The following is a 25,655-nucleotide window of genomic DNA, read 5'->3' on the forward strand; positions in this document are numbered from 1 at the left end:
CTAATTTGCAGTCTATTCACCAGAACAAAATTACAATAATAGCAATTGTTATTAGGATAGTGTCAGGGAAACTAATGACTCACCTCGGCAAATAGATTGGGGCACTCAGCAACATATCGAGCAAGATTCATCGCAGCTGGTGAAGGAGGCATTTCACCAGCTGTGATGTTGTTGAAATAAAAGGAAGCCAGATTATCAATAGCTGATGCACACTAGAGAAATTCAATTCATTAAATTAGAACTTAGCCTTGAATACTATAAGAGGTAAAAAAATTCAAAAAAAACATTTGAGAACCTAAAGAAACAGATAATAAGATGATGTAAAATAAAGGAGATGGAAATATGTGAATGATGGCTAGAAGTCAAGGGGCTTGTCAGTTTGTAATATATATATACCTGAGATGAGATGCCAGCATCCAAACCTTTCAAGCCAGATTCAAGTGTTGCAACAATATGCATAAATGTGCTTGTATCGAGAGTCAAAATAAAAGAAAGATGGTTGCTGAACAGAACCTCCATATATGCGAAGTAGGCCTTTGTAAGCTGAAAAAAAGACAGTAATTGTTAGAAGGCTGCAAGGAGAATGTTTTTCACAAGTTAAAAAAATAGCATGCCACATTCTTCAGAAGAGACCTTTTTGGCACAAGATCAAGACAACCTTGGCTTGCAAAATTAGACACAGGTCAAAAATAGCAATAAACATGTTCTGCCATGCAAGAAACATATCTGAATGTTCATACACAATCACAATCCTTGATTCCAAGTTCAAAAATGGCATTCCCATTAAGATGGAATGGCATTTAAAATCCTTTAGTTCAAAGGTAAGAACTTAATACTTCTGTAATGTGACAATATGTCACTCACTATCTTGAATTAATTCAAATGTCAAATTGAAGTCAGTAAGTGCCCAGTGTTATGAAGATCTACAGAATAATATTATAAGAGAAATAATACGTAAGCTAATCCAGTAACTCAGAACATATATCTTACCTTTTGGTAGGCCAAAATATCAGACAATGAAATTGATAAAATCATCTTAAGAGAGATGTCAAGGACATCTGCCAATGCCGGGTCACCATATAGCTCAAACACGCCAAAGTTAACATAATTTCCAGTCATTGCTGCCAAGTAATACTAGAGGAATCAGCAAAGCATCATAAAACATTAAAACATTTTAAAGGGTGCAAGCAATCAACAAAGCTTATTCAATATAAAATTCATTATCAACATTAGGACAAGTTTATGCACTTATCCACATCATGGAAATACAAAGATACCCCTGGTATAACTACTATTCGCTAAATTCATTCTTGGGGCAAGAAAAACCCATACACCAAGTAGTAACTTATGGATAACCTACAAAATCAAATAAGCAAAGTTGACTATACAAATGAATGGACAATCACTCAGTTACTTTCAATTAAAAAAACACCCGACTCTTTCAAAGATCAGCTTGAAAGAAAGAGAAAGTGAGATCCAAAACAAAGTGGGATAAACGTCAATGCTAAAATTTATAATACAATGATTGCCAAAACCAGCAATTTCTATGTTTTCTCTGAACACACGAGCGCTTAATAACAGACATGTTTCCAAAAGTGAACAAATAAATATGCTTCTACAATCTTTATGTTATACTAGATCTTGCTTAATCCAAATAGTGGACCTCTTTTGTCTGAAGAAAAGTGAATGGAGAAAAATAAATTGTTGTTTTCTGTTTCTTCAATTTTGATGTTGCCAACCTTTCTGAGAAGCATCTGGTTATAAGTGCACAGCTTATGTGTAATTAAATACAGTATGAAATGTCATCTGGACTTACCCCTTGAGAGAATTGTTAGAGATATCCAAATTCCTTTGTACTTGTTAGCATATACATCCGTGTTAATTGGACAAGATAAAATTCGTGAACCATAAGCAACAACCAACTTGCTAACTTCACGGAATAGAAGAATGCCATTAGCTGATGATGAGTCAAAAGTTAAACGTTGAGCTTTATTTAGAACAAACTCTGCCATAAACTTGAGCAATGGTGTAGTAACCTGCAATTAATTATTTTTACAGCCCCATCATTACGAAAGGAATTAAGAAAAGCAACGCACACCATTCAAAAAATACAGTACTACAAAGAAATTTATCTAAGAGAAAGATACATGGTAAGCTCTATTATTAGTGACAACTGGGAAAAGAAACTCTCATGGGACTGTCAACAAAAAGGAATTTACGTAAAGGAATGTCATATCCTTCAGATAACCAATTTGCCATATGGCTCATTGTTGTTTGTAGGTTTATACAAAACTTATATTTGTATTGTCAACATCATGCTGCTCAACACCCTTGCATAAAAAAAATATTTTTCTTACAAATTGTTTACTATTTGTCCAGAAATGATGAGTTAGCAACATATTGCTTAAACGCTTAGCACATAAAAGATTCTGTGAAAACATCAAACTTGAAAGACAAAATCAAGCACAAAGTTAAGCTATTACAAAGGACATGGATATAATTAAAAAAGGAGATGTATTGAGAGATAAGATTAACAAGAATAGGTTCCACACGACACGCACACAAAAAAACAATAAAAAAAAACAAAACTAACTAGTATCCAAGACACAAAAAAACATACACTGCTTTGGACACAATCAAGGGCAGAGCAATAAAGGTTTGACCAGTGTACATTTACACAAGGTTTCAATTGAGAGCACCACTATTCCAGTGCCAATCCATATTTATCACAGAGCATGAATCGACATGGGTTAAACTGTACCAACAAATTATTGGGTCTAATTGACCAATTTTAGGGTTAAATTTGGACTTGGTTTTCAACTAAACCTAGTTAGATCTGAGATTTAAAATCTCAAATTGTGCTGGAATTTCAATAAGAATGTGTGCATGATTTTTGGTAATGTGTAAATTGTTTATCAATGACAATTTACACTTTATTAATAAGAATGTCAAATCGGAGTTCTTGGTGTCTGAACACCAATATCCAACATGGCAGCAAAAGGAGTAGATGAAGAGTCCAAGTAGAGAGGATCATTAAGTAATATAATAATGTTGGCTGCCTTAGAAGTAGTGGTGTTTCTTCTTGTCATGTAAATTTAAGCAAATTAACAAATGATGATGCTTTTAAATAAAATAATATAAAGAGATAAGGGAACAACGAAGGAATATTTTGTTTTTTTTTTTCATATGATGGGTATGTTTAATGAAATACAATAGGATGGATCATGAATTTTTTTGGCAGTAATAGGATGGTATTTAGCAGCTTTGAGAGCAAGATTTCTGTAGAGAAGCTGAGAAATACTAGGAATTTGAATTTCAGATTACTGCTAATGTTTAACAGCAACTCATTAGGTGGATTGGCGGCAAGAATTGAATAAGCTTTAGAATAAGAGTTCAGCTCTAATACCATTTGATGGAGAACGAGTGGGATATAATTCATATGCCTCAGCTAGCAAATTTCATGGGATTGCATACCGTCCTCATAAGGAAGGAGCCATTATAGAAAACAAACTTTTGTTGATGATTAAAAATAGTCTAAAGAAAACGAGGAGAGGTTTCTTTCATAATCCTCCAATTGGTTGGCCTTCTAAGACACGATATATTACTAGCTAGATTTGTTAGGAAAATAAAATAAAAATTCTGGCATTTACAACAAAAATATAATTAAAACTAGATTGTGATCCAGTTGTTTCATTCAACTGATTTATTTTTGAAATGATTTGTTATTATTTGCTCATTTGATCATCCTACAAACTGCATTCTGAGATTCAAATTTCACCTTTGAAGATTTTCATATGGTGATGATACTAGGAATCTCCGTAGTGACTAACTCTAGCCTATAACCAATCAATTGCCTGAAGTGAAGTTAACAACATATATACAGTGCTTCTAAGAACTTAGAAGGATTACCCTTGTTGAAATATCAAAGTTACAAGATACATGTAATTCAATTTAATACGAAAGCATTTCACAGCTTACACAATAACATAATCTTCGATTTTCAGTTATTAACTTTAGGGATGCCAAAACTAATGAAATTCTGCAAACACAAATCTGTTATGAAACTTCTTTATCGCATTCACTAAAATTTGTCAGAAATGAACCTTTTAGCAAGAAGCAAATTAATGTGAATAGTAAATATAAAACAGTACAATTGAAAAAGGAATCTCATCTTCAAGAGACAACAAAAAGAATTCTATGCATGGAATAAACTAAGACTACTTCTAAAAGTAGGTGAATATATAAACATGCATTACTTATTAGATGGAAAAGTACATCAACTTTTTGGTAATAAAAATTCAAACAAACCAGTGGTGTGTCTGCCCAATGTGAGATGGCTTTCAAGAGAAGCGGCATGTGTGTTGGATATAACCAATCAAAAAGAAGCCCATAAGTTCGTCGACTGCAGGAACAAGAAAATATAGGTTATGGCTCAAACCCAATGGACACTACATCAGTAGAACAGAACAAATTTACCTATTCGTAGCCATTGCTATTCCTCTTAAATCCCTCATTAAACCAATAAATGCATATTTAACAGCATCTGAGCGAAATGCAGCATCAGAGGTTGCTTCGAGTCCAATGATAACCTATATAGATGTATATTTAAGTACTAAAAATAAATTTGACTAAACAAAAAAGAATACCGAAATAGCACTTTACTTGCAAAATTGGCTCCATAGAAGACTTAAATTTTACAGGACTATCTTCCATAAAAATCAAGTAACCAAGAGTATAATAGAAGGTTGTTCTGCTACGAGAACATCTATTATCTTCCAAGAAGGGGAAGTTGTCTCTCTGAAACAAAGAGTTATTTAAATTACTTATTGAACCACAAACTCCAACGAGTTAATACAGACAAAAAAGAAGTGCAAAAAGGAAAGGTAACATGGGATAGAAGTTACTGTGTGATGTGCAATGATGAACTTTATAGAATCCAATTTAAGCAATAGCTTTCCAGTCATATATCTGAGAATGGCTTCAAATTATAAGAAACATGAAGTACTATAAGCAAAATTAAAAAAAAAACACAAACCTACCCAGATGCAAGCTCCAAAAAAAGAGTTAAAGTATGACTAATAACCTCCTCACACTGCATAATTGAAAATGTTAGTATTTTATAAAAGCCCTTTGATCAAGATTAGTTGTAGTTTATCTGCCACCTCTGTGTAGCACTTGAGATTGGTAGCTACTTTTCCAACAATAATATTGAGCAAAATTAGATGATCTTGGATGCCAAGAAGTTCTTGTAGTCTTGAATATAACTGCTGCAGAAACGAGGAATTAAAAGATGCATGGAAGAGAGATCCATACCTCTAGAAAAAAAAAGTTCAATTACCTTAGATGAATGCATAGCTAGATCACCAACATATGATCTTCGAAAATTTTGGAAAAAGGTGAGAATGGCACGATCAAGTCTTTGCTTGCTTAATTCTCCATATCTCTGCAAAGGAAATTGTTGAAGTGATACTTGAGAGAGGAACTGCAAAAGGAACAGATAGCCCAAGTGCCAAATTTCACTATTAGTACAATTTTGCAGTTATCCTGGTATGACACCATCTTAGTGTCAAGCTTTACCAACACCCACATGAATCAACATAAGTTGTATCGTCCCAACTTGGTTTTGGGGGATTCGGGGTTACATTTGAAACAAATTGGTTTCAATTAAGGCCTAATTAGATCCATACTTGATGGGATTAGGATTGTTCTGTGCACAAACTTGATTAGGGTGGTTCAATTCAGATAAAAAATGAGCCAAAGTTGAACAAGGCTATCATATAAGTAAATACAAGTTGAATTGAGTTATTGTATGATATAGATATCTAATATATTTATAAATTTATATATCCTATTAAAAATTCTTGAGCTCCTTGTCCGTACTCTCCTTTCTGCATTCAACAATCCATGACTAATCACCGCCAATATTGATCTCCTTAGCACAATTTAACTTTGCTCACCACATGAAGCCTTGTGTGAAACCTCCACATTTCCCACCTCTGACTCTGTCTTTGTCACTTGCCTCTACTTTATCTTACCCACCTCATCCATCATGAGGATGATGTTGCTACATACAGGCCTAGAAGAAGGCATGTGTCACCCAATAAGATTGGTACATAGTTTATGTCAATGGATAAAGGTGAACAAATAATTGTGCTTGAGTCAACCTGATTTCAATTTAAATCCATGGGTGGCAGACACATTTCACTCATACTGAACCAGATATGAAATCACGTCAAGTGCACATTGTAATCCTTATGCCATATACCAAAAAACAAATAATGAGTGACAAATGTTGGTTCAAGGATTTTATTGTCTTCACTCTTCAGCAATTGTTCTCGCAGTGTAAAAACTGTAAACAACATAAATATCAACTTGATTTTTTCCTTTTTTGCGCAAAAGGGTCTGCCCACAGGCCATTGGCATGCACAAGCTCCCTCATAACTTTCCAGGAACTGTGTGGGAGAAATGTCATAGCATAATATGGCTAATACCAAGGTTTAAAATCTCGATCCATGCCAAGGTTTCAGTCCATACCGGAACGATACAGTTTTAGTACCGTATCGTGTTGTGTCAATATGGGTTCGATATATATATATATATAAAATTTAAAAATAAGTTGTATATTAATTTTATGTAACTTGACAGTATACCTTCTCAATCTTATCCTTCGATATCTTAATGTACCATATTGTGCTTAAGCGATACAGTTTGCTTAATCACTCTTTCCTCTTTATTGGTAGTCCTCTCTCATTTTACTTCTTGTCTATGTTTGTAAATTAAATTGTCAATTTCTAGCTTCTTATACTAGCCAACCAGAAGAGAGCCCACCTTTGCCAGACTGCTTATAATACAATAAAAAATCAAAATCATTCAACAGTGCCTAATTGAGAAGGTTTGTTTGCTTGCCAATATTTACCTGGGAATGCAATCCACTGTCTGTAAGATTAATTAACTGCAGGACACGTGCAGCAAGCTCTGCATCAATTAACTCCTGAGACTCTGTGCTGAAGGAGGGGAAAATTGATGGTCATATGATTGAAATGCCTTGCAAAAAAAGGTTTTAAGTAAATCAACTCCAACCTACCTACAGCCAACAGACTGTCTAACTTTCAGAATAGCAGCAATAATATGAACTATCCATGTAATCTGTCCTTCAATGACAGAAAGTTCATCTACATCTCTGTGAGCTGGTAATCTTGCCCAATCCTTCATTTATCAAGCATCATGTTATTCATAGTACAAACGGAAAATAACAAATTCCATTTCGAACCCCAATAATTGGTACTAAAATTATTGAAGTTTTAAGATTTATCATACCGTATAGGCCTGCAGAATAGGTTCCATAATCTTGATAATGTAGACACTACTCTTTTCATACTACAACATACAAATATATTACAATCAAAATTCACGAAAAGGCACTCAAATATTATCTATATAAAAAAAGATGAGAAAATTAGATGAAAAATCAAGGCAAAAAAAAATTATGCGGCACTGTACTAAGTGTCATGCCCCAAATTCTGAATATAGTGTTGGGACTTGTCATAGTCAGACCTTGTCTATTTATCTGGAGAGATAAATTGTCAAGCAAATACTTTACTAGATTCCTACTATCTTAGAGCATTTAATTGTCTACATGGTTGTATATCATGAAATAAGTATACTTGTAAACTATTAAGATATATAAAATAAAATAATTTCTGTTCTCAGTGAGATTCATCTATATAGTGACGAATGGAACTTCAAGGAAAGTCAAACATAGCATAAAAAATGAGGAAATTTCAACAAAAACACTGAAAAATGCCAACCTGGAATCTGCAAAGGTAAGGAAAGCACTCAAGTTGATCTTGAAGAAGTTCAACATTGTCCAATGGGTTGTCTGAGAGATCATCCGTAAATCCATCCTGCAATTAAAAACGTTTCCAGACTAAGGGCCTTAACTTTTGTAAAAGAAGTGATAAAAAACATAGTAATAGCTTACCTGAACAGAACTGAATCTAGAGCTGATAAAATCTTCTGTGATTTTAGGGACAGTTTCATCAAGCAAACTTGGTGTATCACCCTTCAAGTAAGGCACAGAAGTCACGAGTCTTGACCAAAGCCCCAGCAGATAATACACACTGTTGCTGGCCCACTAGCAAGTTGACATCATAAGAAAAGTTATTCGTACAATCAGAGAATAAGAACTTTAAGATAACAAAAATAATACCTTGTAAAACAAGGTTAAGAATACTGGTCTATTCATGGTTACTTGGAACAGTAAATAACAGGTAGATTTGGTATGTATAGATTAATTCTCAAAGATCACTGAGCAAACTATAAGTGTGGTACATAGAGCTGTATGGAGTTGTATGCCACTATGCCCCAATAATAATGGTTGGATAAAGTCGTAAAATGCAAATCAGTAAAACTTAGCCAACAAACCTGCCACGAGTGCAATGATTTTGCTGTAAATTCTGCTACCAAGCGAATCCAGTCAGTATAAATCTCCACGCTCAAAAGCTCTGACAACTACAGCATAAATCAACAGATTAACAATCTAAGTCCCAGAAACATGGAGGCAATGTAAGTCTTGAATGAGAAAGTGCTCTGCTAAGGTGAAAAAACAAAATCCTTGCATAACAAGGTCTATCTATAGCACAAAAATACTGAAACTCTTGAACTATTGACTTTCAAACATAGGAATTTTTTGAAATGCGCAACATCTGTTCACTAAAATTGTGACCTCAATATGTACAGTGACATTCATGTGAATATTAACTGCAAAAAGACACGGACAAATTCCTATGAGCAGAGAACAGAAGCAATTCAAGAAAAATGAGGGCATACTTTATCTCAGTCAGATTATCTGGCATGCACAAACCCAGAATGAATGGCGTCAAAACCCCGATGACAATATAGTTCATTAACAAACTTAAGAGACTTGGGTTTAAGCTAGTCCATGGAAAAGAATATATCAACATATGGCAGAAAGAGCACCACTATAATATTCTTCTCAGGAACGTAACTGTCTCATCATTATCTAGAACTTTTGGGTCATTAAACAGTCTCAGAATAGGAACCAGAGAATGTTTCATAAAACACAACATGTAGCTGGGTTGTCTTTCTAAGAAAACAGTTCTTGTAACTAGCAACCAACTGATTCAGAAAATGTCATTGGATACGATGGTGGTTCAGGAGCCATACTGAAATTCAAGTTCTAAAATCAACTAAATTTTATGAATATTAAATGAAGGCCTTAAAAGAAATCACCTAAACAGTTGGAAAAACAAATCTTTGAAGAATGAGACCATCTTTTCATGATCAGATACAGTTGGGGCCTAACTTCACATTATTAATACATAGAAGCACAGTCCAAGGAAAGATTAAGTATAAAGAAGAGAAGATTATTTTATTTATAGTTGTATATCAAACTAAAATTAAAAGACATAAAAAAAAGGCAGCCCGGTGCATGAAGCTCCCGCTATGCAGGGTCCCGGGGAAGGATCCACTGTACGCAACCTTACCTTGCTTTTTGCAAGAGGTTGTTTTCAAGATTCAAACACGTGACCTTTTGGTCACAAAGTAACAATTTTACCATTGCACCAAGAATCCCCTTCACTAAAAACAAAAGAGATAAAGCATTAAAAAGAGCAACTTCTTCAATATTTGGCCACCCCAAATTTCATATGTTAGAAGGGAGTCTTGGCACAACCGTAAAGTTGTTGTCGTATGACCTAGAGGTCACATATTCGAGTTGCGGAAATAACCTCTTGCAAAGCAGGGTAAAACTATGTACAATAGACTCATCCCCAAGACCCGTATTAGCGGGAGCTTCGTACATCAAGCTGCCCAAATTTCATATGTTGCATCAAGGATTGTACCTCCCTCTATATCCGTGGGGCCGGCAACAATTAATGTAACGGATCTACATTTTTTTTAAGGCTCAGTTTAATTGGAAAGATAGATTCGAAAACTAAGGAAAGTTTTCCGCGTGGAAAACTTTCTGTTGTTTATTTTACAAGGATGGATTATTGCACAACCGCTCGCTAGCGGCGGACGTCCTTGCACGGCCGCTAGCGACAATCATAAGCAGCGGCGACGAGCACCCACTCCGACCGCGAGTGCGTGCGGTGGGTGGCGAATGCACACAGCAACCGCAAGGGCAAGCGGGGCGGCGAGCGTCCATGACGACCGCGAAGGCGAGAGGCTTGCGAGCATTCACGCATGATCACTCATGAGCGGCGGACAGCTCGCAAGCATCCACGCACGATCGCTCACAACAATCGCAAACGTTGGGACTATGTTCTCCTTACTACCCTCTTCCTCTCCCTTTGCCTTCTCTAGTGGCAGGACTGTCTTCTCCCCCTCTGCTTTCTCTTCCTTCCTTAGGGATTCTTTTCTCTTCCCTTTCTTTCTTTTCCTTTCCCTTCCCTCTCCGTAGGAATATTTTTCCACGGTGGAATCCTTTCCCTCACTCATCCGCTCCTGCAAGTAAACAGAGCATAAAAGTGGCCGAAAGAAAAGGAGAAACCTAGGTGAAGGTGAAGTATCACAAGGATAAAAAGATTCAGTGGGTGAGGAACAACAGGTAGCCAGACTAACTATGAGTAGGGTAAATTTACTTGCTTCCTAAAAGCTCCATTATCTCTAACAATAATTTACTTAGAAGATGAAAATCTCAATTAACTAAACTTTAAGTTGATTCTTGCTAACGATAATTTATTTAGAAGATGAAAATCTCAAGTAACTAAGCGTTAAGTTGATTCTTGCTAACAATAATTTACTTAGAAGATGAAAATCTCATGTAACTAAGCTTTAACTTGATTCTTGAAATATGCAACAAGTATTTCAATAATGTTATATCAATCATATGGCATGAGAATTGTACAGAACCCCATTATCTCTAAAACATATGTTTTGCAAGATGAATTACATGGCAAAGCCAGATAACTTGGTTTCAAATCTTCCAAATATGCAAAATAGAAACTTTCATAAACCAAAAAAAAAACAGTTAAAGATTACCTGGTAGTTGACTTTGAAACGGCCAAGGAGACGGCAAAATTCATGGTAGTTTTCATGATCAGCAAGGCCTGAAAAAGGGGGTGCAAGGAAGGGAGAAATTAGTATCATAATCATCATTAGCACAAAAATTCAAAGCAAAATTGTAAAATGATTGTATGTTAGAAGAAAAACATGTTTGCAGGTAGGCATAGGAACATGTGACTACTCTACCAAAAGAATTTACAGAAAATCACATAATTCCTGTGTTTTAGTATAGAATTTCATTCCTATGGACTAAAATTAGTCAGAAAACCATATATTGAGCTGGATTCCTCACAAAAGGCACTCAGCAAATATTGAGGCTAAAGTATTTAATATTTAGTGAGAAAAAAGTGATATGAAAGGCTTAGAGAGGGTGACTCATTATCACAAATGTATGTCCAATTTATACAAAATAATGATTACCAAACCCACATAAAGAGAGGCTAAACAAAGACAAATAAATTTTTTCAATAGCATCTCCTTTAACTACCAAGATTGTAATTCTCTCCATATTTCATCAAGCAGACAGTTGGACTGAATCTAAGATACAATTTTCCATATGAACAAAATCACAGTAAAAGCAATTATATCATACATTATCCCACACAACTGATAATGACCATGTTCTTCAGACAAAAAGGGAAAATAGTATTAAAACCTTTGGGGGAATTCCATGTTTCCCTTGCAATTCAAATATTTTCACATTAGCGCTTAATTTATTAGTCCTAATTTAAAGGGCATTGCAACTGGGTAAGGCAAAATAAACAAATAGATAATAAATAAAATAAAGAATTTTTTAAAAATAAACTCCATGAATTAAAAAATTGATCATTTAAATTTCATTTAAATTTTTTCTATGCATTCGATAAATAAATAGAATTAAAAAGTAAGTAAATTGTTTGCCTTTAAGTTAGTATGTATATAAGAATGTACATTATTCTCAAACTCAAAAAGGTTCATGGAATTTACACATCAAAATGATCCCTAATCTGGCTATACTACAAAAAGAAGATAAAACATCTTCAAGAGTCCAATTAACCAACATCTTCATCAAACAGTGTTCGTCCAACTATTAAAAGTTTATGACTGGTAATATTCAAATTAGTTAATTCATTTTTTAATTCAATTTTTTTTTTGTCTCTCTCTCTCTACCCATTACACCTTCACTATAGAAGATTCATCCAATCTGACAATATCTTATGTTATATACAACAATTATTTAATGGATAGCCCATCCAAGGTATGAAATGTCGTTCCGTGCCGCCCGGTACGGACAGTTTTTACCGTTCCGCCGGACGGCCGAAACCAGCACGGGAGGCGTGCCTGTCTCGGCGGCGCCGGAGAAGACGTGGGATGCCTCCGTCGGCGCCGGAATAGATGCGGGACAGCTCCGGTGGCATCCCACGACGCCTTCAGCACCGAAGGCGTCGCTAAAAGCGTCCAGCGACTGTGCCGGACGCCCCCCGCGGGATCGCCCGCGATGATCGCAGGCAATCTCGCATACGCAGGTTTTTTTTTCTTTTTTAATAATTATTTATTTTATTTAATTAATTTAAATAATTCCTAAGGAAAATGTGTGATATTTCAAAGAGGTTTTTATAAACCCTAATTAAATTATCCTAATAAAATATATAAAAAATATATTTAAAATTAAAATAAATTTTATTAATTAATATTATGAAAAAAATAATGTTTTAAATTTCATTTAAAAATTTTAAAAATATATAATAATTCTTATTTATATTCTAATATATTTTTTATTTTTTTAAATTTTTAAAAAAATTCTAAAAAATTTAAAAATTCTAAATTTTTTTAAAAAATTCTAATAAATTATATTTATATTCTGATATTTTTTTAAATTTTTTTACTTGATATTTTTTTACTATTTAAAATATATATTATTTAATTAATAATTAATTAAATGAAAAAATAGTTAATTAATATAATTATTATTAATATAAAGTAATATCTTGTATTAATTTATATACTTATTATTATTATTATTATTATTATTATAGATACTTCCATTTTAATTTGAATTATTGATATATCAATTCTATTTAAATAAAACTATTTTTAATTATTTTTCTAATAATATTAAATTATTCAATAATTGAGAACTTATAATAAATCAATATACAACTTATTTTTATATACACAATAAACATATTTATCTTATAATTACTATAGATAAATAAAAAATACTGAAACTGTATCGGCACGGCACGATACGATACCGAAACCGTATCGTTCCGGTCTGAGACCGAAACCTCGGCACGAGTCGAAATTTTAAACCTTGAGCCCATCCTTCAACCAACGAGAATCACTTGGCTAAACCATGCTAACATCCTCATGGTAAGTGTATATACTAGTGGATCATTAACCATCTGCTTTGCATGTTTGGTTCACAAGGCATAATCAAATGATATAATCCTTGGGATCTAGGATAAGAACCTGTGCTAGATTCCCTTGTTGGCAATCTTTTGTTCAGAAATATCTAGGTTCTTTAAACAATGTGATACCTGGTGTACCAGGTAGATCCTTAATCACCTATAGTACTTAATGCACCTAATTTGCAGCAGAATAGATAGTAGTCAAGATTAATGTTTTAAAAATGGTTCAAGCCAATCGGCATGGGAAAACATCTCATCCCCTTAGCACACAAAACTAGGACAGGACACTGAAACCTCAGTGTCCTAGGTAAGGAAAACAAGCTGTGAGTAAAAGTAAATTCAAATCTAGCAAGGATGAAGTTGAGTGGTCAAAAGAGCTTGTGACGTCGTCTAGGATAATTTTGATTTGTTGTTGAGGAACTGCACAGCCTGCACAATCATCAAGTGCAACATATGCACAGCGGAGTTCATCAAAACCAAGATCTACTAGTTGGGTGTGAGGGATGTCACTCAATGTAAGAGGAGTGCAGGGTGTAACCTATCTGGAAGAAGGTACACAAGGACTTTATTTGATGCAAGTCCTTGCGGTGAGCAATGACATCAGCCAGAAAAGGAAGGAGAGCTCTATGAAGAAGAGTATTCTTGTTCATTCTTCTCTTTTTCCACTGTTACTGTTGGACCAGCACTAACACTGACACCCACGCATCTCATTGCAACTGAGGAACAATACCTCGACTCAAAATAAAATTTTAAATCTTGGTCATGATCAAATATTCATACTTGTATCAAACATGCTCCTCCACTTAACCACCTCAGTACCAACAGATCGAAAGATAGTCTAAAAATGGTTGAAGTGAAGCATATGGTTATCAATGTAGACCATCAACTAGAACCCCCTTGAATATGGTAATGAGCATCTCAATCACCCAATCCAAATAAATAGATGAGTTGGCTAAAGATCTGCTAATCTGACGCTTGTCAATGTTTTCATTTGTTATTCCTCAGGTTGACTTCATCTACAAATTGAAGCAAAATTGTTTGCCACCACCAAAGAACCTCATCCTTGGCTCATTTTGAAGTGCAATGATCTGTGCTGCTCAAACTTAAATAACAGGAAGAATGCATTCTATTGTCACATAAAATTCATCTGTTATTTTTTAACATCATATTCCTTATTCTAATAATAGAGGGCCATGTCCTTTGATTTGACGCCATTTTTACAACACATATACTAACTGTTGGAACCTCAATGATTGAGAATTCAAATTCATCATCAAAAATTCATAAAAAATCCTTCAACAGAAGCAAAATGCTAGAAAAGTATTGATATCCTTCACTGAAAATGATCTATTCATTATTGAGAAATGTTTTTCTTGTTCTTGGTTCATTCAGTCGGTGCCAAAATCAAGTTATAGCTTTTCCTGATATATCTGAGCGTTTAGAACATATATTGGGACCCTAATTTTACTTTTGCTTGCATCACTTTCATCATCGATCTGATTGCAATTTTATAAGGTAGATTAGTTACTATCTCTCTTTTCTCCTCTTTTTTAAAGTAAATGCAATAGCTTATTCTCTTCCCATCACCCCTCTATATTATCCTCTTTTTCAAGAGTGAATATTGAAATCATCACTCCTCATGTGATACAATTAGTTTTCTTAAGCTACTGTTTGGGAAACAACAAATTCCACTAGCAGTGAGGGAATTAACAAATAAGACTATCCTCTTTTGAAGTATAGATGATCCAGTCAACTTCAGCATCGGAACACCAAAACCCTCAAATGTGCACTAATGCTATGCCTTAGTTTTCATTTTGTGGGACTTCTTTCTATTTTGTGTTATAAGTTGGGCAACAATATATATACATGTTCCAACTTAAGGGAATGTTATAGTATATAGTTTAGTCCCACGTGAGTCATGTTGTACTATTCTAATTAGGTATAAAAAAAGGGCAACCATGCGAGTGCAGGGTTCCGGTGAAGAGTCGGACCACATTAGATCTATTATACACCGTCTTACCTTGCATTTTGCAAGAGACTATTTCGCAACTCAAACCCGTGACCTCAAGGTCACATGACAACAACTTTACCATTGCGCCAAAGATCCCCTTCACTAATCTAACTAAGTATATCAATAGAATTACATAAGTGAACTTGCTTTTATGTTAATCTATGACCTTGACATGAAGAGTAAATAATCTTACCAGGAACTTTGCTTTCAAGGCAAGTTTAAATTAGGAAAACAAATCTTAAATACAATCCACAACTCTAATTAAAAACAAACCTTGGCCTGTTTGTAGTATCTCTTTTGTCCCTCTCATAAGATTCGATAGGAATTGGGATCGTGCAGGATCATCAGTAAATAATGACCGTCTAACCGAGGCAAGCCTGACTAAACACTCCAAAGCCTACAAACAAGACACATTTAACTGTAAATAGAGTGAGCAAATTTAATGATCATAATTCAGAAAAGATAGATGAAAACAAATATGAATGATCGTATCAAACATAAACAGAATGTGACTAAAGGACATGCAAACTTGCATCTGATCTAATCATATAACCTAGTCTGATGGCTCCTACTCTTACTGTCAAAGTTCTGATCCAGACCAATCATTTTGTCCAGTTCTGATCCAATTTGTTATTTGGAATCATGCGTGAAAGGTTGACGATAGAAATTATACATCTTCACACACAATTAATTAAAAAGTATTGGGAAAATAAGAAAAGAAGCGAGACTTATTATAGACCTAGAAAAAACTAATGATAGTCTAAGAGAAAGTATGTTAAGAATTTTAGAAGAGAAAGGTGTTAGCATATATTAAAACAATTAAAGATAGGTATCAGAATGTAATAGTAAGAGTAAAGACTTCTGACGGATTAATTGAAATATTTCCTATAAAATTAAAATTACAATAAGAATTTGCTCTAAATCCATATCTTTTTAGGAAATAAAAATAAGTATTGTATAACTAGATCTATAATTAAACCCACATTTATGTTTAAAAAAGAATATAATTAGATTTTTAAATTAATGATAAGTTGACACTAATAATTACAATTGTTAAATAGATAATAATATTCTTAAATTGATATTTATATTGTTTTAAAACTTAATATGGCATTTAAATTTAGTTGTAGAACTAATTTGTATATCATATTTAAATGAAAATCAAATCAATATACTAAATTAATGGTAAGTTAAAACTAATGATTACAATGTTAAATAAATATTAATATTATTAAACTGATATTTTATATTATTTTAAAATTATAATATGAGGTTTGAATTCAGTTGTAGAACTAATTTGTATATCATATTTAAATGGAAACTAAATTGGCATGCCTAAAATTAAATAAATTGAATTTTGAAGTTAGTATATTAAAATTTTTAAAACATATTTAATCAGATATTTTTTAAATACACCTTCAGTGCAACATGTGGGGTTTACAATTTTCTATATTCCCAAGTGCTGTCAAAAGAGATCGTATTGTAAAAATAGAACTAGTAAAACATTTCAGGAAACTATTGACTAGTAATTGAAGACAAGTGCATGAGTAAAGACATGAAAACCACATCCTATAAAACAATAGATTATGTATTAACTCAGTCTAATAGAAAACATGTTAGAAAAAATTCATTCCGAATGTACCTCTTTCGATAGTGGTGGTTCGGTGATGTTATAATAATCAAAGAAAATTTGGAGCGTGGAGGGATCTTGCAACACAGATTTCCAGGACGATGGAATCTGCAGAAACAAGTATAACAGCAATAATGTCTCTTCAAGCAGTAAAAGCATGAAGAAGTTGTATGGGCATTCAATTGGTAATTTTCAGTGAAGTACCTGAACAGTACCAAACTCTTCAGAGCTTTCATCTACTGAAGTTCCAACAAAGTCAAAAGACAAGCACTTCAAGGAAAGTGAAAGAGTGAGTTGCCTAAGGACAGAGACTGCAAACAAATAATAGCATTAAAATGATATCATAGATAAGCAGTAAATATATAACAATCTCATTGGTAATTAATTATAAAAAACCTTGCATATTTTCGTCACTCTTTAGTTGATGTAGAGAAGTTAAAGAAATTTGAAATATCTGGAAAAGTGATTGGTCCCTAAAAGAGCAGGCCACCTTTCGATGTACTGTTAAAGATATCCCTTGGTTTGGCTGTAAAAATTAATTGGTAAAGATATCATTTTCCTCATTGACAGATATGATCAATTTCAAGCAATTAATTAAATGAAATAGCAACATATTTATTTCAAAGATTAAAAAAACATCAAAAGAAGCATATTGTCAAAACACAGTGAATGTAACTAGCAGCGGATTCTAATCAAATTCATTTTCTTTCATTTAATTTTATGCTTGTTGACCTAACAAACACATGTTGTTATATGACAAAAAATAGAAAATAAAAGACAATTAAATACATTTGGACAGCAAGAGAAAGTAAAACAAAGGAGTGCAATAAGAAACTTCATAAAAACCTGAATAATCTTATAAAACATTAGCCTATCATCTGAGATCAAATTTTCTCAAACAGCTTTAGCATCTACCAAGAGTAACAGCCACTAAATCGAACAATATGATAGGCAAAATTGCCTTAGACATTCAGTTACTTGATCTTCTACTCCTACTGTATCATTTATAGTTCCATACTCGAGACATCAAGAGAAATGCATTTTTCTCTTTAGAAAATTTGTAAAGAAACTCTCTCCACCAGCCAAAGCCAATGCTCTCTTCTTCTTCTGATAATAATTCTTTGGCTCCCTCCCCTCTAACTTCCCACAAACTTATAACCACACACATACCCTACAACATATTAACATAACTGTCACAAAGATATAACTGACTCAAAAATATAAACTGCCTACTATATATTAATTCTATTCAGGCCCCTTTGTATTTTGTCCCTCTTGGAATATACAAGCCATGTTTTGGGCTTGTTTCCCCATGATCCAGCACTTGGCCCACATCTGGAACTTGGTTCCTATCAAATTCCATAAGGGTCATATAGAATACTTGAGCTTGAGGCATACATGGGTGGAAGATAGGTTGGCAGTTTGGAAAGTAAAGAGGAGGTATGGAGAATGAGGAAAAGGGAATCTCTTATCAATAGGTTATCATTACCACAGAGGTGAAAGAAAAGACGAAGATGGAGATTCTGATATGCTTGCTCCATGCCTATAAAAAGCTGAGAGAGTTCAGTGGAAAAATAGAACATGTTGGGAAAGTAAAATTTTAGGAGGAGGAGAGGGTGGGGTTTGGGTGGGGGTGGGGGGTGAAATTGAAATTTTAAATAGGGCGGATGAAAAAAAAAAGATGGTGAAAGTGAGAATTTAGAATACTTCGGATCACCATCAAGTATGAGTTTTTCATTCTTAGACTTGATGATATACTCAACTTAAAGGCTAGAGCATAATAGGTAAATGTTTTAAAATTTGCTTATGGTCTAAAGTTCGTCATCATATTGATTTAATTCCTCAATCTATCATTTCCCACTGTACTAAGTCTACTAAGAGATTTGCTACGTGTATTCACGAGATACATGTCAACAAAAAATATATTAAGCATAAACTCATAAAATACATAGTTACATACTAATGCACATCATAAAGATAAGGAGTATAACATAGGAAACTATTTCCTAATTCATTTACCTTAACCATTCATCTTAAAAATTCCTTAAAGAACCTTCATGCTCTCCATTGACCCCTTCCATTATGAGAAAAATTAATTATTATTATTATATTATTTAGTTGTCTGCGTAATTAATACTAATCCTTGAAGAAACTTCATGCCTCCATAATCAATATAGAAGACTCATTACCATATAGAGCAGCATTTGAAGCTTCTTTTTAATTTGATTTATCTAAAATTAAATGAGGCTCTTATATATAAGATAGTCCAATTGAATAATAAAATTTAATTAGATTGGCGATGTTTTTAAGAAGTTAGCAATTATATTTAATTCACCTTTTTTCTCCAAGAAATCCCTCTCGCTCGTCCATAGCACCCACTCCCTTCTGTCTCTAAGATACTCTTACTCTCTCTAATACCTTCTCCTCCTTCTCTACCTTAGTCTCTTCTCTCCCTCTCTATTTTTGTCACCAGCTGCCAGTCCAATGTTGGTGCTTAAACTTCTTGCATGTGACTCAATAGACCAAACGGTAAATTTTGTCCATATCGACCAGCATGGTTCGGCACCTCGATTCATGATTCTACGTCATTATTTTACTCTTAATGAAAAATTTGTCTTTGCATGAGATTGTTGTCCTAGACTCAGTGCTACAACATATTTCTTCATAGGAGAAAACTAAAGACATGAAGTATTAAGCCAACATATACTCAATGACAATTGTCATGGAAAGATTAAAAAGTGAAAAATCCTTGACCAATGAATTTATATTATACTTGTCAGGTTTTCAAGAAAGTGATAGATGCTCGCTCAGAACCTCTTCTAATTATGCAAAAATAGCTGATTAACCCAGTAGAAAATCTTGGTTACTTGAACGACCTATAAATATGATTATTTTTGTTAGCTATCATATGCGTGTTAGTAATTAATTTTGTTTGGTTTATTATTTTTGTTCATATGATACAAGCTTGGAACTTCCGTGTGTAGGCTATTTGAGTATGTAATTTTTCAATAATCATTCGTTACAAACCTTGTTAGTTAGTTACAGTATGGTTATCTGAGGTAGAGAATCTTGGTCACTTGAACAACCTACCACTTCGAATTATTTTTGTTAGCTAAGATATGTATGTTACTGACTAATTTTGTTTGGTTTATTGCTCTTGGTCATATGGTACATAGTTAGAAGTCAGAAACTTCATTATGCAGGCCATTTCAGTATGTAATTTTTCAATGTGTTATCAACCTTGTTGATTAGTTGACTAGGTGCATCTATTGAGAATATGATTGGCTTCATATAGAATCATATATTTCTTAATTAATCTATTATTGAAGCATATTGAATTAAACAAGCTTCACTACATTATTTTATATATTTTCGCACTGATATTCTATAATTTGTTGCTTATAAAGTAGAACAAGGTTTGAGATTTTGCTTCAGTGTTTATTGTAGTGTCTGACTATATGGAGACCCGACCATTCAGGTCCCATCACCTAAGGAGACACAAACTACCGGTTGGCTCAAGGGTTTGTGCCAATTTGGCAAAGCACAGTTTGGTGTTTGCCTCTACAAAATGGAAGGATATTAAGAGAATAAGATAAGGTGGAAAGGAGGAAAAGGGGAAGTCTTCTCCAGACCTCTCTACTCCTTCCTATCGCCGTTGCCCATCCATCAATTACTACATCTAACAAGCATCGCGAAATTTTGTAATGAAAAGAAACAATATATCAATTTAAAAACAATTGATTCAAAAAAATAAACAAGTTTGGGAGTTTAAATATAATTTTATCTTGGAGGGTCTGAATATAGTTTTTATATTTTTACTATTTTAGTAGACTTAGTCTATTTTTCTTCAATCTCAATAAGATGGAGTTATCATAGAAGTCTTTAAAAGAAGACTCCAATTCTATTAATCAGTAATAATAAAAATTTACTATTTGCAGATCGTCTCTCCAATCAACTAAGGCATGCAACTCTTCATAAGTTGGCAATTGGAGACACGCAGATTTTCACATGTCTCTTGATTATCATGTAGCAGGATAAGAAATAACAATTATAAGTTGATAGCACCATGTAATATTCTACTAACCTGATTCATCTCAGAGACAAGTTGGTTTAGTATCTTCAAACCAATTGAATAGTGGCCCGAGGAAGCCTAAAAACAAGGAACAAAAAAAATAGAAATGATTAAAAATATAAACTTAAAACTGTACACTTGCAGCTGATAGAAAAGGATTGTTTATGTAAACCGCCTCAACATTTTATAAAATAAACCAAATATGAAAACATTCAACAAATTGATATCAATAATAGCAAGTGGATGCCATGTAAAGTAACAGATTACTTTTAGGTGGCATCAAGGAAAGGAACATTTCTATTCTTTAAATACTACCAAATGTTTCCTTTTAAAACATTTGTCACCATTTTATATGAAAACTCATTTAGCCTTTACTTATTTAGACTTAATAGATGAAATTCACTTTGATCAAAAGGACTTGATTCAAAATTCATAATTCATATAGCCATTTACAAATTTTGTTCTCATTTAGCCTTCAGTTATTATTTGTACCCAAGCTCAGCTTAATCATCTTTTTTGAACTGTGACATGAAAACCAGAGGCAAAATCATGAGATGAAATTATTTAATAGCTAGGAGGACGCAGTGTTAAAAAGATTAGGAAGAACCAAGCAGAAAGATTAATCTTCAGAGTAATGCATCATAGCATCAACAGTGAATAACAAGAAAATAATGGTCACCTCTGATAATCCATGATATTGATTTTGCAATGACAAGCTTCAATGAAATTAACAGTTGACAGTAATTACCTGACTCAAGAAGTTTGTTGCTTCATTGACGATATCTCTAAATCTGTCGTCATCAAGCCATCCAAATTTTGTTATCCGACACAACAATTGTATCATCGATCCAACTACAAAGTTCTGCAATTCAGGTCCTCTGCTAGCTAGATAGTTTACCACATAATTCCCTTCATGGTTAATATAAATCGCAAAGTCAATTTAACATGTTGCAAGTGAAAGCAAAATTGTCTTAACTTAGTAATTTAGTCATACATAAATACTTGTACTAAAAAAAATGTCCATAAACTAATAATAGTTCAGATTTTTCTTCCTTGTTCACAATTTAGATACTTCATCAAAACCAGCAATGCTATACAACTCAACTGTGCGCACACAGCTTTAGTAGTTTAACCTTGGCAACTAACTAGTCAAAATTTCAACAGTTTGATGTAAAATGACTAAAGCAGATAATGAGGTAAGAATGTACAATTCAACACAAAGCTTGTAAAAAGTAAAACAAAAGTATTTACTAAGCAAAAGTTAGCATTTACAACTTTGAAAGGAATATTACGGATATCAAGTCGCAACTGCAGGGAGAGACTTTGCTCCATGACTTGCTTCAATAAGCTTGAACTGGCCAACATCAAAGCATAAGGAGTCAAAGCATTGTCCAAAATATATTGGCACTGAGTAATATAATCAGGGTTCACAGAAAAGCATTTCAAGGTGCTCTCTGCATGTGCTCGCTCAGCTGAATCCTGAGACATATAAAGCACCTCACACAATGCTTCCAAGTGGGCTAAGCTCTCCATGGATAAGAAACAATCAGAATTTCCAATATTCCAGATGATCAAAATTCGATGAGTTTATGGCATATGTCTGTCTCCTTCCCACAAATGGAACCACAACTACCAATTCCTGTACAATGATGTTACAGAAATGGAAGAACTATGCAGTTCTGAAATTATATATGATTTATGATCATATTCAAGTATTATATCACCAACAAAGTTCAGAAGCTGCAATAAATGATAGAACCACTGGAATGTCGCGTCACATACAAGGGTAAAAAATGGAATAGTTCAAATCAAAATTGTCCCATGATATACAATTGTCAACATAAGTTCAAAATCTAAATAGGAAGCAGGAGAGACGTCTCAGGAAGTAGATCATCAGCAATTGTGCCACAGATTAGAGTCCAAAGATAGTGTCTGTCCTTGCAAAAAAAATACAAAGAAAAAAGGGTCAGAGAGAGGATCCAGATAAATATTTGGATGACATACCATCGATAAATTAGTACGCTTTGCTCATAATAGTTGATGGTTTCAGTGCAGAAGTTTAAGTATTGGTAAACATCAATGACGATTATATTGCAGATTATTCTAAAAGAAAAAATGCATAGCATTCAATAGGAGACCGCCAAGGAAAGTAGTAAAAAGCGAGCATTCAAAACATTAAAAAAAAATAATAAAAGTTCAGACTAAATAAGAACAAGTTAAAGATAAACAACAAATTGTACAAACCAAAAAAGTTGTATTCCTAAAGTTTGTAGGAACTTTACAAACATCTTGTTTTCGACACGTATTTGTCTATTACCAAATAGAGCAAAAGGTACATAATTCGGAGATACCATACATAGAAATAGACATGCATGTCGTGATGCTTGGACACAGAATAATCACTCAGAGTAACCAATTAAAAACGTAAACCATGAACATAGGAAAAAAAATGGAAGTGCATGGGACACAACATCACTTCATTCACACAACAGGAATGATACTAATTTTAGGCATGCAGCACTAGCATAAAATAAAACATCTAGATGCATTTTACAATAACTTTTGTTTCTCTCACAAATCACCAAACCAAGTTTGACAAGTATGGATTTACCAAATACACCAGAAGTAACATTATTTCTTTCTCACGGAATGTAAATTCTTAATGGGCAAATGATGCCAAAGGTAAATGGTGCCAAAGTCGTCATACATTCATGGCAGGAAGCGGCAAAAATCAAAGTAATTACAAACTGTAGATAAATCTAGCAACATCGTTCATGATAACAAAACCATTCACTACCTTATTTCACCTACCAGGAAAAGAAGTCTTCTCTATCATATTCTTCTAGTGTTTAATTTTGCACAGACTAAACAGTAGTTTAGAACTACCGAGAAAAGCAATTGACTAACCATATCTAGAAGGGCCTAATGTTTTTTCATGTAACTACAGTTCATCTATAGAAATGCTCCCAACAACCTGCTAACCATCAGGATGCATCCTTTCAACTTCTTACCATCGCTTAGAAATAAGTGACCCACATGTTCTAATGCTTGTTATACATATCCAATGAAAACTCAAAAAAGTGAGAACTAACAAATCTACACGATCATTATATAACTCTCTCTTCATGACTTATGTATTCTATGCAAAATATGCATTGCATAAATTAACACCGTTATTTTGAGATTGACACCCGTCAAATAATCAAATCAGCATTACATTCCCGTAAAAACTACAAAGAAAAATTGCTGATTATTTCTTCGTCAAAGACTCGTCTGATATTTGATCATTCTCAGCGATCAGCGGATTCAACAATCCAAACCCAAACAGGCCCTCAAGGATTCAAAAGCTGGAAGCAGGAAGATGAGGCGATCAAGGATCCGTAGCCAGGAATGGACCACGTCGAAGCAATAATTGCAATAGATTCCCTTGACGAAAAAACTCCCGCATCGCTCTCCAGCACCGAGACTACCTTCGCCGCGGATTCGGCTAAAACTCGTGATTTCCGCCGCAAAAGCGGTGGTTCTGATCCAACTTTGCGGCTAAGGGAGAGCGCCTAATAACCCGAATCTGGGGAAGAAATTTAGGGAGATCGATGCACATAGGGTTAAGATTGGGGAGGCGAATACCTTGCGATTCTGTCAGACTCTTCTTCTTCCTCTCCCTCTCTCTCTCACTTTGTCTTCTCTTTTTCGGGTTCTGGCTTTGTCGAGATTGGAGGAGGGCCTGTGTGAGGAGAGGTATTTAAAGGCCGGGGCGCTGAGGGTAATTTTGGGGCAGGCATCGAGGGTTGGGTTCCTTTTATTTTTTATGGAAGGGAAGGCACCCATCAGTCAAGATTGGATGCATGGTCCGGTACGCTAGAAAGAATTTTTTAAAAAAAATAAAAAGATAAAAAAAATCTTTTAAATTAAAAAGTGAGAAGTTAAAAGCAAGCTCAAATATATAAGATATGTTTTTAGATAAACAATCGAACTAGATATTTTCATTAAGATTTTTTTTATTTTTTTATTTTTTTTGCACTTACTTATTTTATAAACAAATTATAAATAAATATTTTTCTTCCTATGTATTGTCCAATGGTTCTTGTTTGATACTAAAAGCTTAGCTTAACCAAGAATAAAGAAGCAAAGAGGAAAAGAATTATAAGGCGGAAAGAATAAGTAAATCGAACGGGTCAAAAACCGTTAGATTATGTTTACAAAAGAAAGAAATTATAAGAGAGAAAGAAATGAGTTGATCGTGAAGAGATGAGAAAGGAAATACGACAAAAAGTGGATTTTTTTCGAGCATTTAAGGGAAAGAAAAGAGGTCATTATTTTTTATCTAGTCGATTGATTACTTAACGAGAAAGATGAGCAATTAATTGAGAAAAAATATTAAATTACTCTTATTCGCACAAAACTCAATTTGACATAATCCTTATTCACAACCCTAACACCGCGCCAATTCCTTAATCCCCTCAATGTGTTTGAGCTTGATTTCTATGCAAATGGAGGCCATTGGCTCTATGTTTGGATTGCCAA

At 33.8% G+C, this 25,655-nt stretch overlaps 1 protein-coding gene across 1 annotated transcript; it reads right to left on the reverse strand.

Annotated features, from left to right (window-relative positions):
• Positions 1-24,898, reverse strand: LOC122048661 (exportin-7-like). The gene is made up of 27 exons (XM_042610198.1): positions 24,759-24,898; positions 22,424-23,063; positions 21,880-22,040; positions 21,144-21,209; positions 17,456-17,585; positions 17,264-17,370; positions 17,072-17,167; positions 15,703-15,826; positions 11,005-11,072; positions 8,425-8,511; positions 7,982-8,134; positions 7,809-7,904; positions 7,318-7,377; positions 7,085-7,206; positions 6,917-7,004; positions 5,339-5,443; positions 5,163-5,267; positions 5,040-5,092; positions 4,905-4,968; positions 4,663-4,797; positions 4,477-4,589; positions 4,309-4,402; positions 1,817-2,036; positions 991-1,121; positions 397-543; positions 84-212; positions 1-12 (listed from the first exon to the last, which is right to left on the reverse strand). Exons 2-27 carry the CDS (start codon positions 22,662-22,664, stop codon positions 1-3), a joined length of 2,907 nt encoding a protein of 968 aa, XP_042466132.1. The 5' UTR covers positions 22,665-23,063; positions 24,759-24,898.
• Between the last annotated feature and the right edge of the window lie 757 nt (positions 24,899-25,655).

Source organism: Zingiber officinale, chromosome 2B (assembly GCF_018446385.1).
Source record: "Zingiber officinale cultivar Zhangliang chromosome 2B, Zo_v1.1, whole genome shotgun sequence".
NCBI lineage: Eukaryota > Viridiplantae > Streptophyta > Magnoliopsida > Zingiberales > Zingiberaceae > Zingiber > Zingiber officinale.